General features: G+C 37.7%; 2 protein-coding genes across 3 annotated transcripts in view; both read right to left on the bottom strand.

The window, feature by feature from the left end:
* Nucleotides 1–10,891, bottom strand: part of ints2 (integrator complex subunit 2) — a 32,447-nt gene extending 21,556 nt beyond the window's left edge. Inside the window, exons 1-9 of one of the 2 annotated variants that reach the window (XM_065258515.1) lie at nucleotides 10,516–10,891; nucleotides 7,852–8,148; nucleotides 7,317–7,455; nucleotides 5,817–5,919; nucleotides 5,526–5,639; nucleotides 1,790–1,920; nucleotides 1,451–1,621; nucleotides 1,148–1,368; nucleotides 329–454 (exon numbers count right to left, since the gene is read on the bottom strand). In XM_065258515.1, coding sequence (XP_065114587.1) covers nucleotides 329–454; nucleotides 1,148–1,368; nucleotides 1,451–1,621; nucleotides 1,790–1,920; nucleotides 5,526–5,639; nucleotides 5,817–5,919; nucleotides 7,317–7,455; nucleotides 7,852–8,144 — 1,298 coding nt within the window. In that variant the 5' untranslated portion in view covers nucleotides 8,145–8,148; nucleotides 10,516–10,891. The remainder of the gene's footprint in view (nucleotides 1–328; nucleotides 455–1,147; nucleotides 1,369–1,450; nucleotides 1,622–1,789; nucleotides 1,921–5,525; nucleotides 5,640–5,816; nucleotides 5,920–7,316; nucleotides 7,456–7,851; nucleotides 8,149–10,515) is intronic. The other variant, XM_065258511.1, reaches the window with a different exon arrangement.
* Nucleotides 10,892–11,812: 921 nt separating this feature from the next.
* The window catches only part of med13a (mediator complex subunit 13a), a 64,961-nt gene continuing 56,225 nt past the window's right edge, over nucleotides 11,813–20,548 (bottom strand). The window contains exons 21-30 of the mRNA XM_065258527.2: nucleotides 20,151–20,370; nucleotides 19,807–19,998; nucleotides 17,946–18,169; nucleotides 17,703–17,845; nucleotides 17,454–17,612; nucleotides 16,669–16,854; nucleotides 16,009–16,163; nucleotides 15,695–15,859; nucleotides 14,906–15,006; nucleotides 11,813–12,990 (exon numbers count right to left, since the gene is read on the bottom strand). Coding sequence (XP_065114599.1) covers nucleotides 12,858–12,990; nucleotides 14,906–15,006; nucleotides 15,695–15,859; nucleotides 16,009–16,163; nucleotides 16,669–16,854; nucleotides 17,454–17,612; nucleotides 17,703–17,845; nucleotides 17,946–18,169; nucleotides 19,807–19,998; nucleotides 20,151–20,370 — 1,678 coding nt within the window. The 3' untranslated portion in view covers nucleotides 11,813–12,857. The remainder of the gene's footprint in view (nucleotides 12,991–14,905; nucleotides 15,007–15,694; nucleotides 15,860–16,008; nucleotides 16,164–16,668; nucleotides 16,855–17,453; nucleotides 17,613–17,702; nucleotides 17,846–17,945; nucleotides 18,170–19,806; nucleotides 19,999–20,150; nucleotides 20,371–20,548) is intronic.

Below are 20,548 nucleotides of genomic sequence, written 5' to 3'. Positions count from 1 at the left end.
GGAAATGTAAAATCGTGAATCGGAAAATTGGTGCACTTTAAAACATTGTTTGTTTGAATAACAGAACCAGCCCAATGCAGCAACAGTGTTCAGAAAATCAATTGGAAAACCCATTATTTTCTCATTTCGTTTGATGAGGCCAGTAATTCACAAAGTATGCACTTTAAAATGAATTCAATGAAACTAAACCGATTTAAACTGAATGAAACAGAGTAACAGGAAGCTGGTTTAAGTTTGGAGCAACACAGCCACAGTTGCTTCCTTAATGCTACATTTTAATCATGCATTCATCGTTTATTTTGATGACGGGAGGTGAATGTATATGCACCTGACAAGTGTGGGAAACGCCAACAGTTTGCAGAAGGAAAGAGAGACAAAGCGCACTCCTGCAGGCGTGGCCGGCGGACGGCTGGTCATTAGCTGCAAAAGTTGCTCCGCCTCTTCATCTGTGGGCCTGCAGTGAGAAACCACATTTATCTTAATAACACACTTAAAGGGTAAAACTTAAAATATCACTGAAATCTGTGCCAGAAAATAATTGACATCACAATTGAGTTTCAATTTCAACAAACCACCATTATGGTGATCAATGTTTGCATTTCATGAGCATATTTGCAAGCACATTTTTGCTCATATCTACAAAGTGGCAATTTTAAGATATATAAAATATATAATAAATTATCTATATGGTATTTTAAACTAAAACTTCACATACGTACTCTGAGGACACCAAAGATTGATTTACCATTTTAAAGGAAAGTCTTGTGAAATGTCCCCTTTAAAATCCGCAATGTGTCAAACTATTTTTAATGGATCTTTAATGTGCATTGTCCTATCAACTAATTGGTTTTAAGGAAGTGCTGCATAATTAGACTGCAGTTCGTAGGTCACCTCACTCAATCAAGTTTTAATGGGGTCATTTGGATATGAACCAGGGGGTCTCAGGATTTGAAAAGTGGAACTAGTCTTAACTTGAGCACAAGCACCATGTAAATAACAGCAAAACCACAAAAACAAGAAACACCCAAGTTAAGTTAGCTTAAGTGCCCGTGATGACTAATTGTGGGATAGGCTTTACCACAAGACCACAGAACTCCCATTAAACATTACATTGTCAACACCCGAAACAGCATCACCTGTGTCGTACCTGAGCCCAGCGATGCCCATTAGCGCGCAGTACAGTCTCAGCAACGCACTGGCCTTCACCACATGTTCCTCCCGCAAGCCAGAGTACCCCGAGCCACTGTCTGTGTCCATATTGCTGTCGTTGGGAATGTGGGTACTTCGAGAACGAGGCAAGATGGCCACAAGCTCCAACAGCAGCTGCCTCCGCATCTGCCACAGCACAGAGCTGCTCTCTCTTTTCCTCTGAAAAGTATGTGAGATGAAGAAACAATGCGAATATATTAATGTGTCTGATAAGGGCTTAAATGCAACTAGATGTTCTTACCTGCTGACCGTTGCGAATGAACATACTGAACCAGGTCCGCACTTTTCCATTGGTACCCAGCAGAAGGCCACTGACGTAAGACACCAAAGGACTGACCGCTTCATCTGCTATGTCTGGCTTATAGTCTAGGGTCAATGCCACGCCCAGACCAGGGAGGTGACACTCCTCCACCTACGGAGGAACAGGAATTCTCAAAAGTTAATACAAACCCAATGCTAGTATGCAAAAGTTTGGGGCATGCACTAGCAACACAGTGCTGGTTAACTCGCAATCAGCTCTGATTAGTGTATCGGTAAATTATTATTAAGCTTGACAGGTAATCTGATGGTGGAGACTCACCACCATAGCCCTGATGTTCAGAGCCTGGGAGGGGTTCATCTGACACAGCTGCCGCAAAGCTTCTGTCCTGCGTCTGCCACCAACGCTCTCCTCGTCCTGCCTTTCTCCATTCTTTATCAAACCCCTGCATACTGGAGGGATGAAGAAACAAACACAGAGACAGACCTAATTGTTTAAACCTACTGCTTAGAAATATGTCGACAAAAGACGACTACATTTTTCTTACAAAGCGAATTACAAGCTATACATTTTATCAATATATTTGTGTTTTTTTGGGATGGAACCCAGAACCTTTTGCATAGAATCAATGCGCTACAAATTGAGCTACAGAAATTCCCATACACTACAAGTGTCTCAATAAACAGTCAAAATGTCTGATAATTATTATTGATAATAATAATAATAATAATAATTGTTAACAGACAGTAGAAATGGGCTTAAATGAGGACACAAGCCAGATTTGAACATGTATCTCCATATGAACACCAAGGTTAAAATGACTGAGCCATGTGTTGACCCTTAAAGGAAAACACCACAGTTTTTCAATATTTTACTATGTTCTTACCTTAACTTAAACAAATTAATACATCCCTATCTTTTCTCAATGCGTGCACTTTTAATCTTTGTACAGCGCGTTGTGAATGTGTTAGCATTTAGCCTAGCCCCATTCATTCCTTAGGATCCAAACAGGGATGAATTTAGAAGCAACCTAACACTTTCATGTTTTCCCTATTTAAAGACTGTTACACGAGTAGTTACACAAGTAAGTATGGTGGCACAAAATAAAACTTTTGTTTTGAGCCATATGAATGAATGAGGCTAGGCTAAATGCTAACACATTCAAAAAGTGCTGTACAAAGATTTAGTGCACGCATTAAAAAATATAGGTTGATGATAAGTTGAGGTAAGAACATAGTAAAATATTGAAAAATGGTGGTGTTTTACTTTAAAGGAGCATTATGTATTATTGACGTCTAGAGGTTGAACTTGGTACAGAAGTCTAAATTCTAAATATTAGAGATGTTTTTCCCTGCCCCCTCCTCCTCAGACTCAATGCTTGCATCGGTTGCCAGACACCTACAAAAGCGAAACTGACAACTGAAAGCATTAAGCCTTAAACTCGAAGTCTATCTGCGAATTTTTACTTTACACTCGTGAGGATTTGTATAACTTAATCTGTGGGTCATTTTGGTAGTTGCGCCCTTCAGAGGTCGCATTTATGGGTCATTGCGGTCTCATTTAAAGGTCCAGCGTAAATTTATTTAGCGCCATCTATGGGTGAGATTGTGAATTGCAACCAACAACTCAGTGCACAGCTCACCCCTCAATTTCGAAATGCATACGGTAGCCACCACAGGACAAACACGTCATCGTATGAGAAAATTAGTGATGGAACGTGATCAATAGAACGGTTTGTCTGTTTAGGGATACTGTAGAAACATGACAGCGACTTCCATGTAAGGGGACCCACGGTGTATGGAGATTGTTTTTTTTTTAGAGAAACAAATATGTGAACTTAGCATGCTTCCTAAATATCTACAAATATTATTTTTTATTCATTCAGTACAGTCAAAAACTTACATACATCTACTTTAAACTCAAACGCAATTCTTACAATGCATTCAATTTCTTTCCCTCAATTTCTTTCTGAATAAAAGCCTTTTATCTTAAAATAAAAGCTATTTTGTTTTAACCACAGATGACAGTTTATTATGCAAAACAATTATAGAATTATGGACTCTTTTATGAGTGCTAGAATGATATTAGTTTCAATCACCTGTTATGAAAATCAGTCCGAGAAAAAAATGTGGTCACAATTGATGCTGCATCTGATTACAGTAGATCTCTATAGACAAGCTCTTTCCCTTAATGATTCAGCCTTGAGCTCAATACTCTCCCAATGAAAGATCCTGTCTAGGTAATGAGTCCTGAGAATTGGCCATTCAATAATATGAAACGTTTCAAACTGGCTCTGAATGGAGCCTCACACAAATAAGCTATTGACTCACTGAGGACCTGATGAAAAGATACCAGAGGGCTCAGAGATGTTTTTATTTTCCAGTTAGAATATCTCAGATGAGAACACACACATTCATATGTGCGCAAACACACGCATCCCCAATTTGCAAATAATCAGCAGCCAAACTCATCAAAATGGAAATTTGCTGCTTCTTGGATGATCATGAAACTGCCACATATGGCAGAAACGTCCAAGTCCAACTGAGATTTGTGTAGTTTTAAACGGCATGGGGTTGAAAACAAAACATTTATCGCACTACTTCTGTGAGTGAATTGAAACATCGTATAGTAGCACTTCTTTCTTGAATTTATCACACCTATATGCATTATTGCCATTTAAAGGTCGCTTTGAAAAAAACACATGCGCCAAAGGCTTTATCAAAATTATATTTTATGAAGTTTAAAATAAAAGTAAAATATTACTAGTAACTAATATCACATCCCACAATCCAGAAAATATGACTAATGATGTTTGCACACAGAGTACAAAAGTAAATAAGTAATGCAACCGCACGTTGTGTCAATCATGTATACACACTGCCACTAAAACTTTCGTTCGTCAATAAAACGGATTGGGTTTAATTTTCTGCGTTTTTTTTTCGCATCTGTAGCAAGCATTTTGACAATTAAGAGCCACTGTACAAGCAAACGCCAAAATCCAGAATAGCGTCTGACAAGTTGATTCACTTTGTCTTGCAGTACAAAGCATGGATCACAAAGAGCCGGAATATAAAGACAGATTGTGGCAGATTTCAGAACAGCTTTGAAAACAGGAAGATAGGTAATGATTTTAAAACACTGGGTGTATGAAAGATTATACAGCACTGTGCTCAAGTTAACTAAACTTGTTGCTTATGTCATTCATTCATTTGTAGTAAATAATCCTAACGTTATGAAGACTCCATTTGTATTGTTTTGCAAATTATTTAAAAGGATTAGATAATACGCAATGGACTCAGTGTGAAAAGTTTTCTGTGCGTGACCATTTTTTAGAATGAATAATATGAAAAAATGCATATGAAAATTTCGGACTTCAGTGTGCTAAGATCTTAACTCCACAATATTTGGAAAAAAAGCATATAAACATAATTTAGCATTTGCTATGAGATATTAATAATAATATTAATAAATCTGGAGCAAATCTAGGCTTGATTTCATACATGAAGATTTGATTGGATCATGCAAACTAGCCTAATCTGTTGGCAAATATTACTCATCTGCACAGGCTTGGTTGTATCAGTAGAAAAAAAAAATTTTAGAAATGGAGAAAGTTGAAGATATGAAAAACAATTGTGTTTTAGAATCTTAAACAAAAAAGAACAGGTTCAGATATTAATAAAACAAACTTCATGTCATTGTCAAATGATGGTAAAGTTAAAGGCGGGGTGCATGATCTCTGAAAGCCAATGTTGACATTTGAAATCCCTAAACAAACACGTCCCTACCCCAATAGAATCTGGACTTTCTTTTGATAGACCCGCCCCACACATACGCAACTAAGGAAACGCTGTCGGTTAGGAGACATGACCCTTACTGCTGATTGGCTACAAGTGTGTTTTGGTACTCGGCCCGAGTCCCTTTTCCAAAGTGTTTATCAAAAATCATGCACCCCGCCTTTAAAGAATTAAACAATAATAAATGGTTGTAAAGCCATTTATTGATCGTTTCTCCCACATTTAGAGGGCAATGGTGAAATTTGAGCAGGTGATTGATGTACCTTCATTAAAGCTGTCTGGGACATTGGCTACCAGCAGACACAGGAACCACTCCCCGTTCTTCACGTGAAGCAGAGCTTCAGCCACCTCAATGATGGGAAGCAAGGAGGGCAGCTCTGTTTGGAGCAGACAATTTTTCAATCAGCAAAGAATTTTTGTCGTAAAGGGCACATCCTGGGACTTTAAAAATTACATCTTGTAAAAATGGGCACAATAAGTGTGGCTTTTAAACAGATTTGCAACTTTTCCTCCCAAGACAGAAGAGCTTTCATACGGCACGCAACAACATTTACCTGCTTGAAGGATGCAAAGGACATCAGCCACCTCCTCCAGGTACACCGAACTCTCAAAGAGCTCAGAGGACCTCAGGAAAAATTCTCCATTGGAGTCAGCCACCTACAGATCAGAGGAAAACATCTCTTCATGTGTGACATAATCAATGTTTTGCATTGATTTTAATGCATATATATATAAGTGTTTGGTTCCAAAAAGCGATAAACGCCATTTTAAAAAAATAGCCAAAATCAGTATTGTATCGGGTCAGTATTAAAATGTAAATTCTTCATTTAACACAAAATCCAAAATGTGTTATTTCGGTATATTCTGTGTTATTCTGTAATCTTTTCTCCCTTTTTACCGAAATGTGATAAACGCCACTCCTCCTTCTCTGCAGAATGCAATAAATCCGCTCAACAAATCACAGCGCACCATTTCACACATTGTAAACAACAATGGCGGCGCAGAATACATACAGAATCCTACTTTTCCTCATCTACTTTGTACTTCATGATCAACAAACAAACAAAAACAAAATAATACTTTGATGGCAATGATAAACATGTGGTGGTTTTCTGTGACGGGGAAGAAACGTAAGCCATCAAAATCCAATAATTTATGCAAGAGGCATAAAAAAAATGCCGGCTGTTGCTTGTTCTCCCGACAGCATCAAGCTTCTGTCATGCTAACACATTGACCCCAGAGGATCTTATGAAAAACTTTTCATCATTTTACTCAAAGCCAACAAAAATTTAGCAGGACCAAAACATTTTACAGCTGATCGCTGTCAAAAAAGTTCAGCGACAACGTCCCAATGATGACAGCAGCAATGACAGTGTTCTTAATATGACAAAGTAAGTGTTTTGATTAATGCCATTAATGTTTATTTTTTTTTATCAGTGTATACCACTAGTCAACTAAATGAATATTACATGGCAAAGATGAATGCACATTTATATACTGAATCAATAGATTTACAGCATTTTGAAAAAAAAAACTTGGATTTATTGCATTTTGTGGAAAAAATATTTAGCTTTTATAATAAATCTTTGAAAATCAAATTATGGATTTGAATTTTTTATGTTTTTATAACCTAAAGATGTTATGTGAAAGTTTGCAACAGAAAATAGTGGTTTTCATCTCGTCACTTTCTTGGTATAGAAAACATGTTTTAGTCAAAATGGATTTATTGCGTTTTGGAACCAAACTCTTCATTTTGAATCTTTGAGAAACAAAACTCCTTTAAAATTATATTTAGATGTTCTAAAATGAAAAATCAGTTTATAAAGTCTTATATTAAAAGAAAAAAATTAACTAACTCTCTTTTTCAACAGGTATTTTTTCGGAATTGTGAAAACATGTAACTTGGTAAAAGCACTTATCTGTATTATTGCCTTGATTTTTTCCTTATCTGTTTAAGTTGCTTTGGATAAAAGCGTGTGCTAAATGCCTAAATGTAAATATTTACAATCCGATAAACAAATGTTTAGATGCTAGAGTAAAAAAAGACATTGAACCTTGTTTATAATGGCCAGTAGCTCACTGAGAGCCAGTCTAAGCCTCCTAAGAGGATCACTATGTTCAAACTCCAGAGTCAATCCATGCTGCAGCTGAGAGATCAAGATGCTTTCAGTGTTGGAGCCTCCAGCCTTATGCCTGCAGGGAAGACAAATTTCAGTATAAAGGAACTGGATTGTAAGATATTACTACACTGTAGCTTATAATCACAGGCTGTTTTAAACCCCTGTAAGGTAGACATCTACCTATACATTTTTTGGGCATCAAATGCACATTCTATGCTGTCTCAATAAGAAGAAAATATAATCTCATAAGCCATTGTCTTCACATAAGGCTATGCCACAAAAACTTAAGAAGTGTTTAACAGACCACTTGATCACACTCCTAAAAACAGTTTTTTAATAGCAGCTTATAAATCTACAGGTGCGCAAACAAAATCCATCATCAGACATGTAAACAATCTCAATTCAACATCCACAGGTCAAACCTTTGATGCTTGGATTCAATACACTTAAAAAGAAAAAGTCTACCCACCTGAGCTGCAGCTCTTTTCTAGCGTCCTGCTCCAGAGCATGGAAATCCACAGACAGCAGGGCTACTATGGAGTTCACCGCCTCCACCCCGGACAGCAGTCGTAGGATGAGTTTCTTGTCCTGCGCCCAGGCGTTGCTTTGATCAGCAGGGGCGCAGAGAGCCATCCTTACCAGACAGGGCAGAAGAAGCCGCAGCTCGGGATCACTCAGAGCTGCCAGTCTGGCCACATCTACCTTCTGCATGGCCTCAAAGGCATACGGGCTCACAAATTGAAGACAGGCACTGTCTGCCATTCTGCTGGGTGGAAAGAAATAGCAGATGGGAATAAAGAGAAAGCAAGTGCCTAGTTAAGGCACATGCAGCTTTACATAGGAAAACAGATGTTCTTCTAGCTCAAATGGTTATAAGTTCGATCCCTAGGGAAAATAGATACTGATCAAAAGTATAAATTGAATGCACTGTAAGTAGGTATGTTGCTTACTCCGCTGTCGCGGCTGACTTTTTGGTCCACTCAACGAAACTTAAAGGAATAGTCTACTCATTTTCAATATTAAAATATGTTATTACCTTAACTAAGAACTGTTGAATCATCCCTCTATCATCTGTGTGTGTGCACGTAAGCGCTGGAGCGCGCTGCGATGCTACGATAGCATTTAGCTTAGCCCCATTCATTCAATGCTGCCATTTAGAGATAAAGTTAGAAGTGACCAAACACATCAACGTATTTCCTATTTAAGACGAGTAGTTATACGAGCAAGTTTGGTGGTACAAAATAAAACGTAGCGCTTTTCTAAGCGGATTTAAAAGAGTAACTATATTTTATGGCGTAATAGCACTTTTGGGAGTACTTCGACTCGCCTGAAAAGTCCGCTCCCCTTCTCACTCTCATAATGGGAGAGGGAGAGTGTTACTGCGCAAAGTCGAAGTACTCCCAAAAGTGCTATTACGCAATAAAATATAGTTACTCTTTTAAATCCGCTTAGAAAAGCGCTATGTTTTATTTTGTACCACTAAACTTGCTCGTATAACTACTCGTCTTAAATAGGAAAAACGTTGATGTGTTTGGTCACTTCTAACTTTATCTCTAAATGGTACCATTGAATGAATGGGGCTAAGCTAAATGCTATCGTAGCATCGCAGCGCGCTCCAGCGCTTACGTGCACACACACAGATGATAGAGGGATGATTCAACAGTTCTTAGTTAAGGTAATAACATATTTTAATATTGAAAATGAGTAGACTATTCCTTTAAGATTTCCTCAGGCGGCGCACGGTGTTGTGGAAAATAATGCATCTGTTGGTTTGTTGGTTGCAAAATTTCTGAGTTTTTATTGTTAACACCACCGGAAGAACCATAGGTACCTTCTCGTTTTCAGTCACCACCTTTCATGTTTAACTACTGGCCGTGCGAGCTCGCCAAAGTCTGTTGTTTGTAAAATCGTTGTTGTTTTTGCTGAAGTTGAGTAAAGACATTCTTGAAATTGTAATAAGACATTTAGTTTAATTGCTAAACTACAAGTGAACGAAATTATAATAAATTTGAACGACGACCACGGGAGTTTTACCACTCCCAAAATCTGCTTGAATGGACAAAGAATGTGAAGCAGACGTATAGCCATGTAGTAGATGTCTGTATATATATCTGACTTTTTAGAAGTGGAATATGTAGAGGATATGGCAAACAGTTTATCCTGAAAGATTCATGTCAATTTCTCAAAAATTTAAAAAGTTGTAGCAAAAAACTTTATAATTTTCATGATTCGGTCACACATTTTGTTGAATTTTAATGGAAAACATGGGACAAAATAAAGTGATGATTTTCGAGTTTCAAATGGCCAGTGTTTTGTTATTCTTGAACCCATAAACATGATCTTGGTCTCATTAAAAAGCTTTTTTCAAGCTCTTTCTATCCAAACAACTAGTTTTAGCATTTAACCATTTTGAAAATTTAAGCAACATACCTACTGTAAGTGATAAATAAAATATCATTGTAAAATGACATTGTATGTGATTGTAATTACTATAAAATCATAATAAATACATTATTGGATATCCTTTAAACAGTATAACGTTACATAGATTTTTTTGAATACGTCTTACTTTTTGTATACTTTTTTTTAAAGACAGATGTGACTAATATCAACACTAAACTAAACAATAAAACCACCGGGTTTGGACAGCCCCCTGTTAAGTACTCTGTAAACACTGTGGTACAATAATATGGTAATGGTTAAATACCTTAGTATCATAATAAGGTCTTACCAGTTACTAATTTCTAACTTTTTTGAAAAAAAGTGGTGGGTTACTGCATTTTATATGTGGAGAACTGTAAACTTAATTAATTGCAAAAAACTGACAAATGTCAGATGGCTAATAAACGTAGTTTACTTTGCTTTTTTTGTGCTTTTATTAAAATATGCATTCATTAAATTATCATTAATAAAGATTCACCGCGTTAATGCTTTAAAAGTCCAATTTAAAACCTTTAAATGCACATTGTATGTATGGGGTATTGAATGTATGATATACAACACTGTCTGCTATCTACTAATGTGTAACTTATGCTAAACTAACTGCTATAGATGTCCATACTAATCTTAAATAATATAATAAAAGTCTATATGCATCCTAAAGGGATCTTAAAGCGAGCAGTTGTAATCTTACCTGGAGTTTACCGGTACAGCTGGTTACAATGGAAACACAAACCCCGGTAAGGCCCGAGAGGCCACGGTCTGTTGTGATTCTCACGCCCACAGGAAGTTGAGGTTTGTCGGTGTAGGACAATTTAACTCACCGTATAGCTAACCGGCTAGCTACTAGCGTTACCCCGCTAATCAAGAAATCCATTGATCAAGCTAACCGTTAAAATGCTGTAATAAGAGTGATTGTGCCTCAGTAACCAACGTATGTTGTATTAAACAAGATATGTCCGTTAAACGTTTTACAGATAACAAGCTAAAATGTCGTTTAGTCAATGATTTTAGCACGAGCCCTCATCCGCTCTGCGTACATGTTAGACGGACTCATGCTGTGTTTCAAATCCTAGTGAACCGCCTACCTAACTACTACACTACTAACGTTGCCCAGACAGTTCAATATTAGGACGCGTTAAAATGTTAAGCACTGTGACTAAAATAAAACGTGTGTTACTGTATAAGAAGCATTGTAAAAAAAAAGAGCTATAATAACATTTGTAAAAAAAATAATAAACTGAAGTGTTTATTATTCCTATGAAATGCTGGTTTTACACCACTACCAGAAAAAGGAGGTAAATATTTCTTATCTATCGTTAATAAAAATAAATTCACAATAGCTAATGCTTACATATGTTTTTATCATCTTTATTTGAGACTCTATTTGAACCCTTATTAAAAATAAATAAAATGGTAGCCTAAACTTCATAAACTTAAACTAATTTCCAGTTATAGATTTGATAAATTTTGGCTAAATTGGGGTAGTTGGACATTAACTTATGAATATAAATTATAGAAAAATATATATCGACATGGTGTTGCTTGTGAAGACTCTCATCTATGCATTGTAAACTATGAGTCCTTCCCATTGTGTGCATAACAGATTTGCATTTGAAAAGTGTGTAGACTTGGTTTGCAATGTAAGAGAAATCCCGGGTCATTGAATATCAGCATACAGTTTATTCTGAACAGAGTAAGATACAAGAAATAGATCTTTCTCTGTGCACAAACACTGCATTTCCAGATCAACTTTTAAAGTCGATTTACACCACACATTTCTTTGTCATATTCAAAGAAAAGTGATTTGGGTCTACTTAAAAATGGTGCAAACAGTAGTGCCAATTATGGATGGCAAGGTGAGGTAAAGTGGATGAACTTTAAACATATTATAGGGTCTTCATTAGCCATTTATGATTTTAATTGAAAGCCGCACGTGTGCATCATTACGCTCAGATTTCACATCCAAATAAACACAAGCACAGGAAAAATGAATCGAGTCTTTTTATTCCTAAAACAGAAGCAGTGCCACCCAAGGCTGGTGCGGCATTCATATATAATTATTTATATATTGCAGTTTTTCGTTTTTGTGTCTAAATGTGTGGTATAAAATACAATATACGACAATGTACCTCTTTATTTTTAAACACAGTGAACTTCATTGCTGTACAAGTCCCGTGCAGCTAAAGTTTAGCTACAATTGTATCCACACGCAAAGGCGTGGACAGAAATCCCCCGTCCGGTCTTCTCTGTACATCGCGACAATACAAATAATCTGTCTCCCTTACAAAAAATAATACTCTAAAAGCAACCTACTGCAACTTTATTTTATTCACCTTTTTAGTGGGTTTTTGTTTCTTGGTTTTTGTAATTAAGACGATTACATATATTTTTGACCAATTGCTTTAAAGCAGGAAGGCGATACAAACCTTCTAGAACTTTTTATATATAAAAGAGGTTAAGAAATCAGACAAATTATACATTTAAAAACTTACAATAAATAAGACAGATGCAGGCATTTCATTTGGATATAACTCCATCCAAAAGAAACAGGGAATAAGAGGTCTTAAAACCAAAAATTCATTCTCTTATTTTCGTAGAGCTCATGTCCCTCTTTCCATCAGATTCTATACAAATAACTTCTCCATACACATTGATTAAAAAACTGGCCGAATCCATGGTCGCCACATGAAATCGTCATAGTAACAGGGATTTAGATCACTCCATCAGTCAGCACTTTCATCTTCCTTCTGCCTTTTCTTTGGCCTCCACACCTGAAAATTCATTCAAGGCCTCCTTTACCGAATCCTTTCTCTCTTTCTGAGTGAGTGTTATAACACCAGAAGCTTGATTCTCCTCCACAGTGCTGGGTCTCAGGTGTAGTGACTGCCTACCCAGATCATCTCCATTATAACTCATGTACATATAAAGTCCAGCACTGTAGTTATATCTCTTGGTTTTAAATAGATCCCTCTGGAGTCCACCTTTTCTTCTCTCTCCTCTTCTGATCCCTGATAAGGTCTTGTTCGCCGTTTGTTATAACATGGTCATGATAAAGTTGTACATTTGATTGAGCACCACAAAATGTATGGGCAGGCAGGAGCGGCGGTCCTGGGTCGCAGGGTCACATGTCAACCAGGAAAGGGCGTTGTACTGCTCCAAAACAAATCTGCAAAGCAGAAACGGGTGTCAATAAAAATCAGTACCCTTAAAGGACAAATGGCACAAAATAAGTGTTTTTAATGTGGTTGCTATTGGTTGCTAAATGCATTTTAACTCTTTCCCCACCATTGACGAGTTAGTTAAGAGAAAAACATTTGCATAAAAAAACATGTTCCTGATATATTTTTATATTAATCTGCAATACCGCGATTATCTGCACTTACCCAATTTATAAAAAAACTGAAGCCAAAACATTATTTACCGATTTAAAACTCTGTGCATGTTTTGATAATCATTCTGAATCTAATCTCTAACAAAATTCCTTTACAAAAATGCAATTATTTCAGCTTTTTGCTAAAAAATTATATAAAAAAACATTTAAGAGGTAATAAGCAGAGAAATAAAATATATAAATAGGATGAAAAGTTTTTTTTCCCCCGTTTTGTTTGTTTATTGTTTGTTTGAAAGCAGAGGTCTGTTCTTACATTTGATATATTTGTATGTTTCTTTATATAGTTTTAGAAGAAAATTTTCCTGGAAGACATTTTGTTTAACTTCTGTGAAAAAAAAATGCTGGCAGGCAACTTTAAAAAAAGTTTAAAAAAATAAGTTTCTCAAAACTTTACACTTTTTTTGAGTTAACTAATATTTTTAAATCAAATCTTTCTTTACTTCTTTATTCGTCATGCCATTCCAGCATCTATGTCTATATTTATGGCGAGAACCGATTAATCTATACACAAATTGATGCACTTAAATTAATCCATACACAGGTTTGGGGGGAGCAATTTGTCATCTTCAATTCACCTAACTTGCATGTTTTTTGGCTGTGGAAGGTATCACGCTGACACGGGGAGAACATGCAAACTCCACACCGAAAGTCCTCAAACCAGGGACCTTCTTGCTGTGAGGCAACAGTGCTACCCACTGAGCCACTGTGCTGCCCCTTAAAGGATTAGTCAATTTTCTTTAAAAAAAAAAATCCAGATATTTACTCACCACCATGTCATCCAAAATGTAAAAAATGATGTCTTTCTTTGTTCAGTCGAGAAGAAAGTATGTTTTTGGAGGAAAACATTCCAGGATTTTCTCATTTTAATGGACTTTAATGGACCCCAACACGTAACAGTTTTAATGCAGTTTAAAACTGCAGTTTCAACAGTGTTTTAAAGGACTCTAAACGATTCCAAATGAGTCTTATCTAGCAAACGATTGTCATTGTTGACGTTTTACAACTTCTCGTATACCTCACGCAATACGTCATCACGTCAAGAGGTCACGGATGACGTATCGAAACTTCGCCCCAGTGTTAACAAGTGTGGAAAAAACGACCACACTCGGACTTTGTTGTATGTGGAATGATATAAATTAATGTCTTTGTGTCAGTTAATTGTTTAAAATGGTCCGCAAATGTGCATTTCATATATGTAACACGTGACCTTTCCACGTCATTACGCAACTACGTGAGGTCACGCAGGCGCGTCACAGGACGGAGATAGACGAGAAGCTGTGGTTTAAAAGTGCATATTTTTCTTCTTTTTTTTGTCAAAAATGACAATCGTTTCGCTAGATAAGACCCTTATGCCTCGTTTGGGATCGTTTAGAGTCCTTTGAAACTCTGTTGAAACTGCAATTTTAAACTTGATTAAAACTGTTAAGTGTTGGGGTCCATTAAAGTCCATTAAAATGAGAAAAATCCTGGAATGTTTTCCTCAATAAAAATTATTTATTCTCGACTGAACAAAGAAAGACATCAACATTATCTGGATTTTTTTTTTTTAAATGGACTAACCTTTAAGTCAAATCAACTAAAAATTTTAAGGCAACCAGGTAACTTATAAATCCTTCATTTACAGTGTAGATACTACATCAGCCATTAAAAACAAAAATAAAAAATTGTGACGCAGCAACATCATGCATACCTGAGAACATCAGAGGTCTGATTGGAGTCCAGAGGATGAGAGTGTTTGCTGTGCAAAAGTTCATCCGATTGCACTGAAGACACATGGAGGTGTAAAGAGGCCTAAAATGACATAGCGAAGGGAAAGTTTAGTCTTGTTACAAAAGCCTTCACTTCACACTATGCTTAAAAAGATACAAAGCAGAGTATCTCTTTTCATGGTCGTGTCCTGTTATGGATTATAATGACAAGCCTAGTAATGCATAAGCAATGCCAATAGCACTAAAACCTCTGCTTACAATTTCTATTATTGCAAACAGTTTGCTCTCGACCATGGGTAGGCAGAGTTTAGCTCCAACTCTAATCAAGCACACTTGAACAACTAATCAAGGTCTAATGAGTCACCTGAAAACTACAGTTAAGCAAGATTTTATCAGAGTTGGAGCTAAAATCTGTAGGACCCTGCCTACCCCTGCACTAGACTTTTTAATTGTGATCAAATCAGCAAAACCTGCTGTTCAGATTAGACCCTTTGCTTTAGTTCATGCTCTCAACACACCCATGGCAGCCTGGGTTAATCCCTTCACACTGTATTAAAAGTCCGCCATTGCTAGATTCTCTATAAATGTTGCATGATGAAGAAAAATACAAGGCCGAGTATGACAGGTAGATGAAAGCAGTCTCACAAGAAGCCAAAATTCAATATGGGGTATCCCACAAATCAGTTCAAAAACAAAAAACAAACAAAAACAAAAGTCTTTCCAGTGCACAATATCTGAATCACGATATAAGGATAGAAAAGTGTTGTTACCTTTAAGAAAAGCGGACACTGGTTCTGTGCCTGTGGACACGCAGACCAGAACCAGTCAGGCAGTGGACCTGCTTTAGCTGTGGACACAAAATAGCCCAGAGCTAATGGCTGCTGGAGGATATTGGGAGCTTCTTCATGAGACTCCATGCGGTCTGTAGTTTGACCCTGAATAGGACAACAAAAACAGAAATGAGCTCAAAGCAACAGAGATGATATAAAAAATACACAACGAAAAGTGTGTATGTATGCATGTATATATTAAACATTTATCAAACTGTTAATATTTATAATACTTCTTTAAGCTTCTAGTGTACCTTGCTCCCATCTCCTCCATGGGGGTATTGGGAACCCGGTGAATGGACTGGGGAGGTCGTGGGTGAGGCAGGTAAGATATTTATGAGGTCTGGATCAACCAGGTCATTCTCCTGCTCTAGTAGGTCAAAGATGCCTCCAATTCCGTCTGTTGGATCTAGAGGTTAAAAAAAATTATTATGCATTTTTAATAGTAGTATTTCTATAGTTTTTGCTATAATAAAACAGTTTGATCAAATCCTTATATATGATTCGCATTCCTAACACGTTAGTCAGGCAGCAGGTTACAAGTTACAAATAGGCATGGGCCAGTATGAGATTTTGGCCGTATGATAACCTTAAGCAAAAATAACACTGTTTCACGGTGTTGCAGTATTGCCATTGCAACACTTAAATGTGTTATTTTCAAATATCTGCATATACAAACAACAACTTTTCACCTGGACACAATACATTTAATTTTTAAGCAACATACAACATGTATGCCAGGCAAAAATAAGGCCTTTAAATTATAATAACTTTCAAAAAATGTATACAATTAAAATGTATTAATATTAATAATATTAAATGTAAACATCAAATCAATTACATGACTTAATTATTTTACTTAAAATTATTTAACCTACGTTATCAGAATATGCGCAATATGTTTCGTCGCTCACCATTGCCGGTGTTGAGAGCAAAATCGATGTTCTCGTTATGGAAGTTCGAGCTGTTGACTTGCACAAAAGCTGAGGTGGGGAACACCAGGATGTGTGTGCAAGACGTATCCTGCGGAGTGCTTAGCTGGGACGTTTGCATGTTTAGAGTCGTACTGCGACCGAACACCGAACCTGTTGATACAGAGTCTGAAAAAAGAAAAGAGATGAAAAATATTAAAAATGAGAGACGAAGTTTGAAAATAAAACAAGGATGTGTGGATAGAGGACTTTCATCAAGGAATTTAGCCTGAAACAAATGTAAAGTCAAACTGTTTTGTTACAATATCAAGTTCCTTGCATAGGCATCCAAGTAAGAAAAACCTCCGTTCCTCTTCAAGTACTACGAGTGATGGGTAAAATCCATTAGATCCAATACATCATGATACTATGACAGAATGAAAAGCTTTCGTCAAATAAAGCCATCGATCTTCAGTATCATCACACCAGCCCAGGAATCAATAGGAGTGTAGAAAGGTGTTTTATGAGATCGAGACACACACACTAGAGTGTATATCAGATAGGGACATGCGTTATGACACACTGAGGCTATCAATCACGTACCCGGCCAAAGAGACGCATGACTACAGAGGGCAATGTTATTTTTGAAGTAAAATTCTTTCATTTCTTACACTGCAACACAACGGCAAATTAATGCAAAAAATAAAAATAGTGATAAAAACAAGAAACCAACATATGATTGAGACACATGCATGCCATACGGAGAGAAACTGGAAGTGTGATCTTACCTGGCATTATGACAAATGAGCCCTGGGGTTCCATGGCAACCAGGCAGGCGCTAAGGATGCTGGGAGTGTCAGCTGCCGAGATCCCACACATTCTACAAATTTCCTTCAATTTCCGACACACGGACTGCAAATTCCGACGGCTCAGTAAAATACTCCAGTCTTGATAAAAAAAAAAAGATTTTTCAAAGATTAGGAAGTTTTGCCTAACTAGCAAGCGAAGTTCTCACATAGGGAAGTTTGTATTTTTACCTCGCAACTCTCCATGACCTATTCGTCCGAGCCGGCCAATCACCACTCTCCATGGCAATGATGTCATCTGAACCAAACTCAAGCACCACTCCCAAAGCTTCTGCAGGCCCAGCCTGCGGGCAGAGCCTTTTTTCCTTCGTGCTCTAAAATGACAAGCAGACAACATTTAAATTTCTCGAATACAAAATATTGTGAACATTTATAGCTGTAGGAGTCAATTTTTTGTTCTTGACAATGACTCACCTGTTGGGTACATCTATGCTGATGATACAGGTCTCCAAAATCTCTCCAAACAGGTCTGTGCATGTGGCCAGCAGCCATCTCTGGTCATGTGACAGGCAGTAGCCCACAAACAGTACGTTGTATTTTTGAGACGCCTCTCCAAAAGTCTCGCCCAGCTCTGTTTGCTTGTCTTTTGTGGGGGCCAGTATGAATGGCGGCGTGTATAAACGTATACACTCCGGTCTCTGTTGCAAAAGGTCAAATGTCAACGGTTAAGACTGAGACAATTTAGGTTGTATTCACATAAACAAGATAAAGATGAGGAGACAAGTGGATTGCTACAGACTTCAGACTTAACCGTAAAGGGATAAAACTCGGAATACCCCCTCCCAGAAAGTTTTCGATGTCTCATTATTAAACACCTGATTTAACTCATTAACCTGGGAGACCTGTTAACCATTCTGGAAATAGGTTAATAAGCTAAATCAGGTGTTATAAATAAGGAGACATCGAAAACTTTCTTGGAGGGGGTACTCGATTACAAGGATTGGGAACCACTGTCCTAAAGTATACTTGTCAACTATGTCTTGTAAACACGCCGGTCAAAATGAGGCTTTATGGTACGTATAGGAACCTTTATGGTAGCCACAACCAGGCACACATCAACACAACCTCTTCCCTAAAATAACCTTACCAAGTAGCCCCATCAGTTTCATGAGTGGCAGGAAGTGGGAAACAGTACTACCAAGGGCAGAAAGAAAATTGGATTTTCCAAATAGCTCTGCTAAGAAAGAAGCGCACGTGGAGCGTTTGAATCCCTCTGCCAAAACATGCAAGCCGGATCCCATTAGGGAGGTCTCACAGAGCTGCCCAAGCAGATAATGGAAGGAGAACTGTTGGGTTGTGCGAGTCCCCTTTGGTTTTGTTCCAAGACACTGAGGTCAGTGTAACGGTCGCCACACGTCACTGAGTTCTCATACAGCACGAGACCTGTTAAAGAGTCTGAATGGGATACTGGTTTGGAAGATCTGCGGAGGTGGTCAGAGGCACGGGAGGGCGGGAGACTCCGATTAGGGTGTTTGGTTTTGACACTGTTGCCACTTTAAAGGCACGATAAATCACTTTGGAAAAGGGAGTCGGGCCAAGTACCAAAAAACACACTTGTAGCCAATCAGCAGTAAGGGGCATGTTTACTAATGACATCGTTGCCTGGGTTGCGTATGTGTGAGGCGGGTCTTTCAAAAGAAGGTCCAGATTCTATTGGGGTAGGGGCGTTTTTGTTTAGGTGATTTCAAATGTCAACATTGGCTTTCAGAGATCATGCACCCCGCCTTTAAGAGGGCTGAGCGACAAAAAATAAACATTTTCCTTTACTTATCTATCCGTCACTCACAAGCTTCAAATCTGTACGCTGCCGTTTTAGTGACTAACTTTAATACCAGTCCATTAAAATAACATGAGGGTGAAAGTGCTGGGTAAATAATTTCTTAACCATTAAATTAACTAAAAAAGCAGATTATATAGTTTAATGGTTGTATAAAATTTGTTTAGCATCACCAACATTGCAGTTATAAAGCCCTCTTTCGACTTTTTTATAGAAAAGATGCCATTATTAATAAAGCACCTAAGTAAAACTAATGTGTTGTCCCATTAACCTCAAAAACAACTTCATAATCTGTGCTATCATTCCTTGAGCAAATCAGTGTTTAGGAGTTTCAATGTAGTACAGATTCACCAAACTCACAGTACATGATTTATGTTTCTGCTCTCATGATTTTTTAACAGGAAACCAGCAAACACTCCTGCACCAACCGAGCTGCTTCAGTATTTATGAACGACATGACGAAACTCTGTGAAACACTGACGCTAGACCCTTGCTCACCTCTGGGTTCCTGAGGGCGTTGTCAAGGGCGAGGCCAGGGCCAAAACCAGTAAGTGACTTGACATTGGTGGAGATTGGGAGTGGTCTTCTGCACTGGGTGAAGACGGAGAAGGCCAGAGACTTGAGATGCTGGGCGTAGAGGTGCCTCTCTTCGCTCCTCACAGGCTGGAGCAGGTATTGACAAGGGACAATCTATTGACAAAAGGTTTAAAATGGCATCAAATCTTTTTACATTATCATTGTTGACCAGTTTTAGTCAAGATAGCAATACATTCACATTTATTCATTTAGCAGACAGCTTTATCCAAAAAGAAAAAGTCTTTAAACATAGTCCTGTCACCTACCTGTACAAAAACTGAGTTGCGAATGTGAGCTGGAAGGGCCTGCAGCATCTCCAGGTAGCAGCGTAGAAGTCCCAGAGTCCAGACACTTGACTGTGACGTCCCTGGCTCCGCCTCCTCATACGAGAAGGGGTCTATGATATAGATCATGATGGCAGGTGGGTATGTGATGGCGTGGGAGTCGCCATCGGTGGGAACGCCGACCTTTTCTCTTTCCATAGTGCTGATGAAAGAGGAGAACAAAGGTCAAATAGAGTTCACATTCATGCATGTGTAGTTTTGGATTAACATAATATCTGATTTAATGCACCGAGATACACAGATAAGTTACATAATCAATGATAATGATTATGTTTGTGGTTTGATGTAAATTTAATAGGACTTGAATCAAAATAAATGGA

Source organism: Paramisgurnus dabryanus, chromosome 10 (assembly GCF_030506205.2).
Source record: "Paramisgurnus dabryanus chromosome 10, PD_genome_1.1, whole genome shotgun sequence".
In the NCBI taxonomy this organism is placed as follows: Eukaryota; Metazoa; Chordata; class Actinopteri; order Cypriniformes; family Cobitidae; genus Paramisgurnus; species Paramisgurnus dabryanus.
This window is presented reverse-complemented; position numbering and strand designations above follow the sequence as displayed.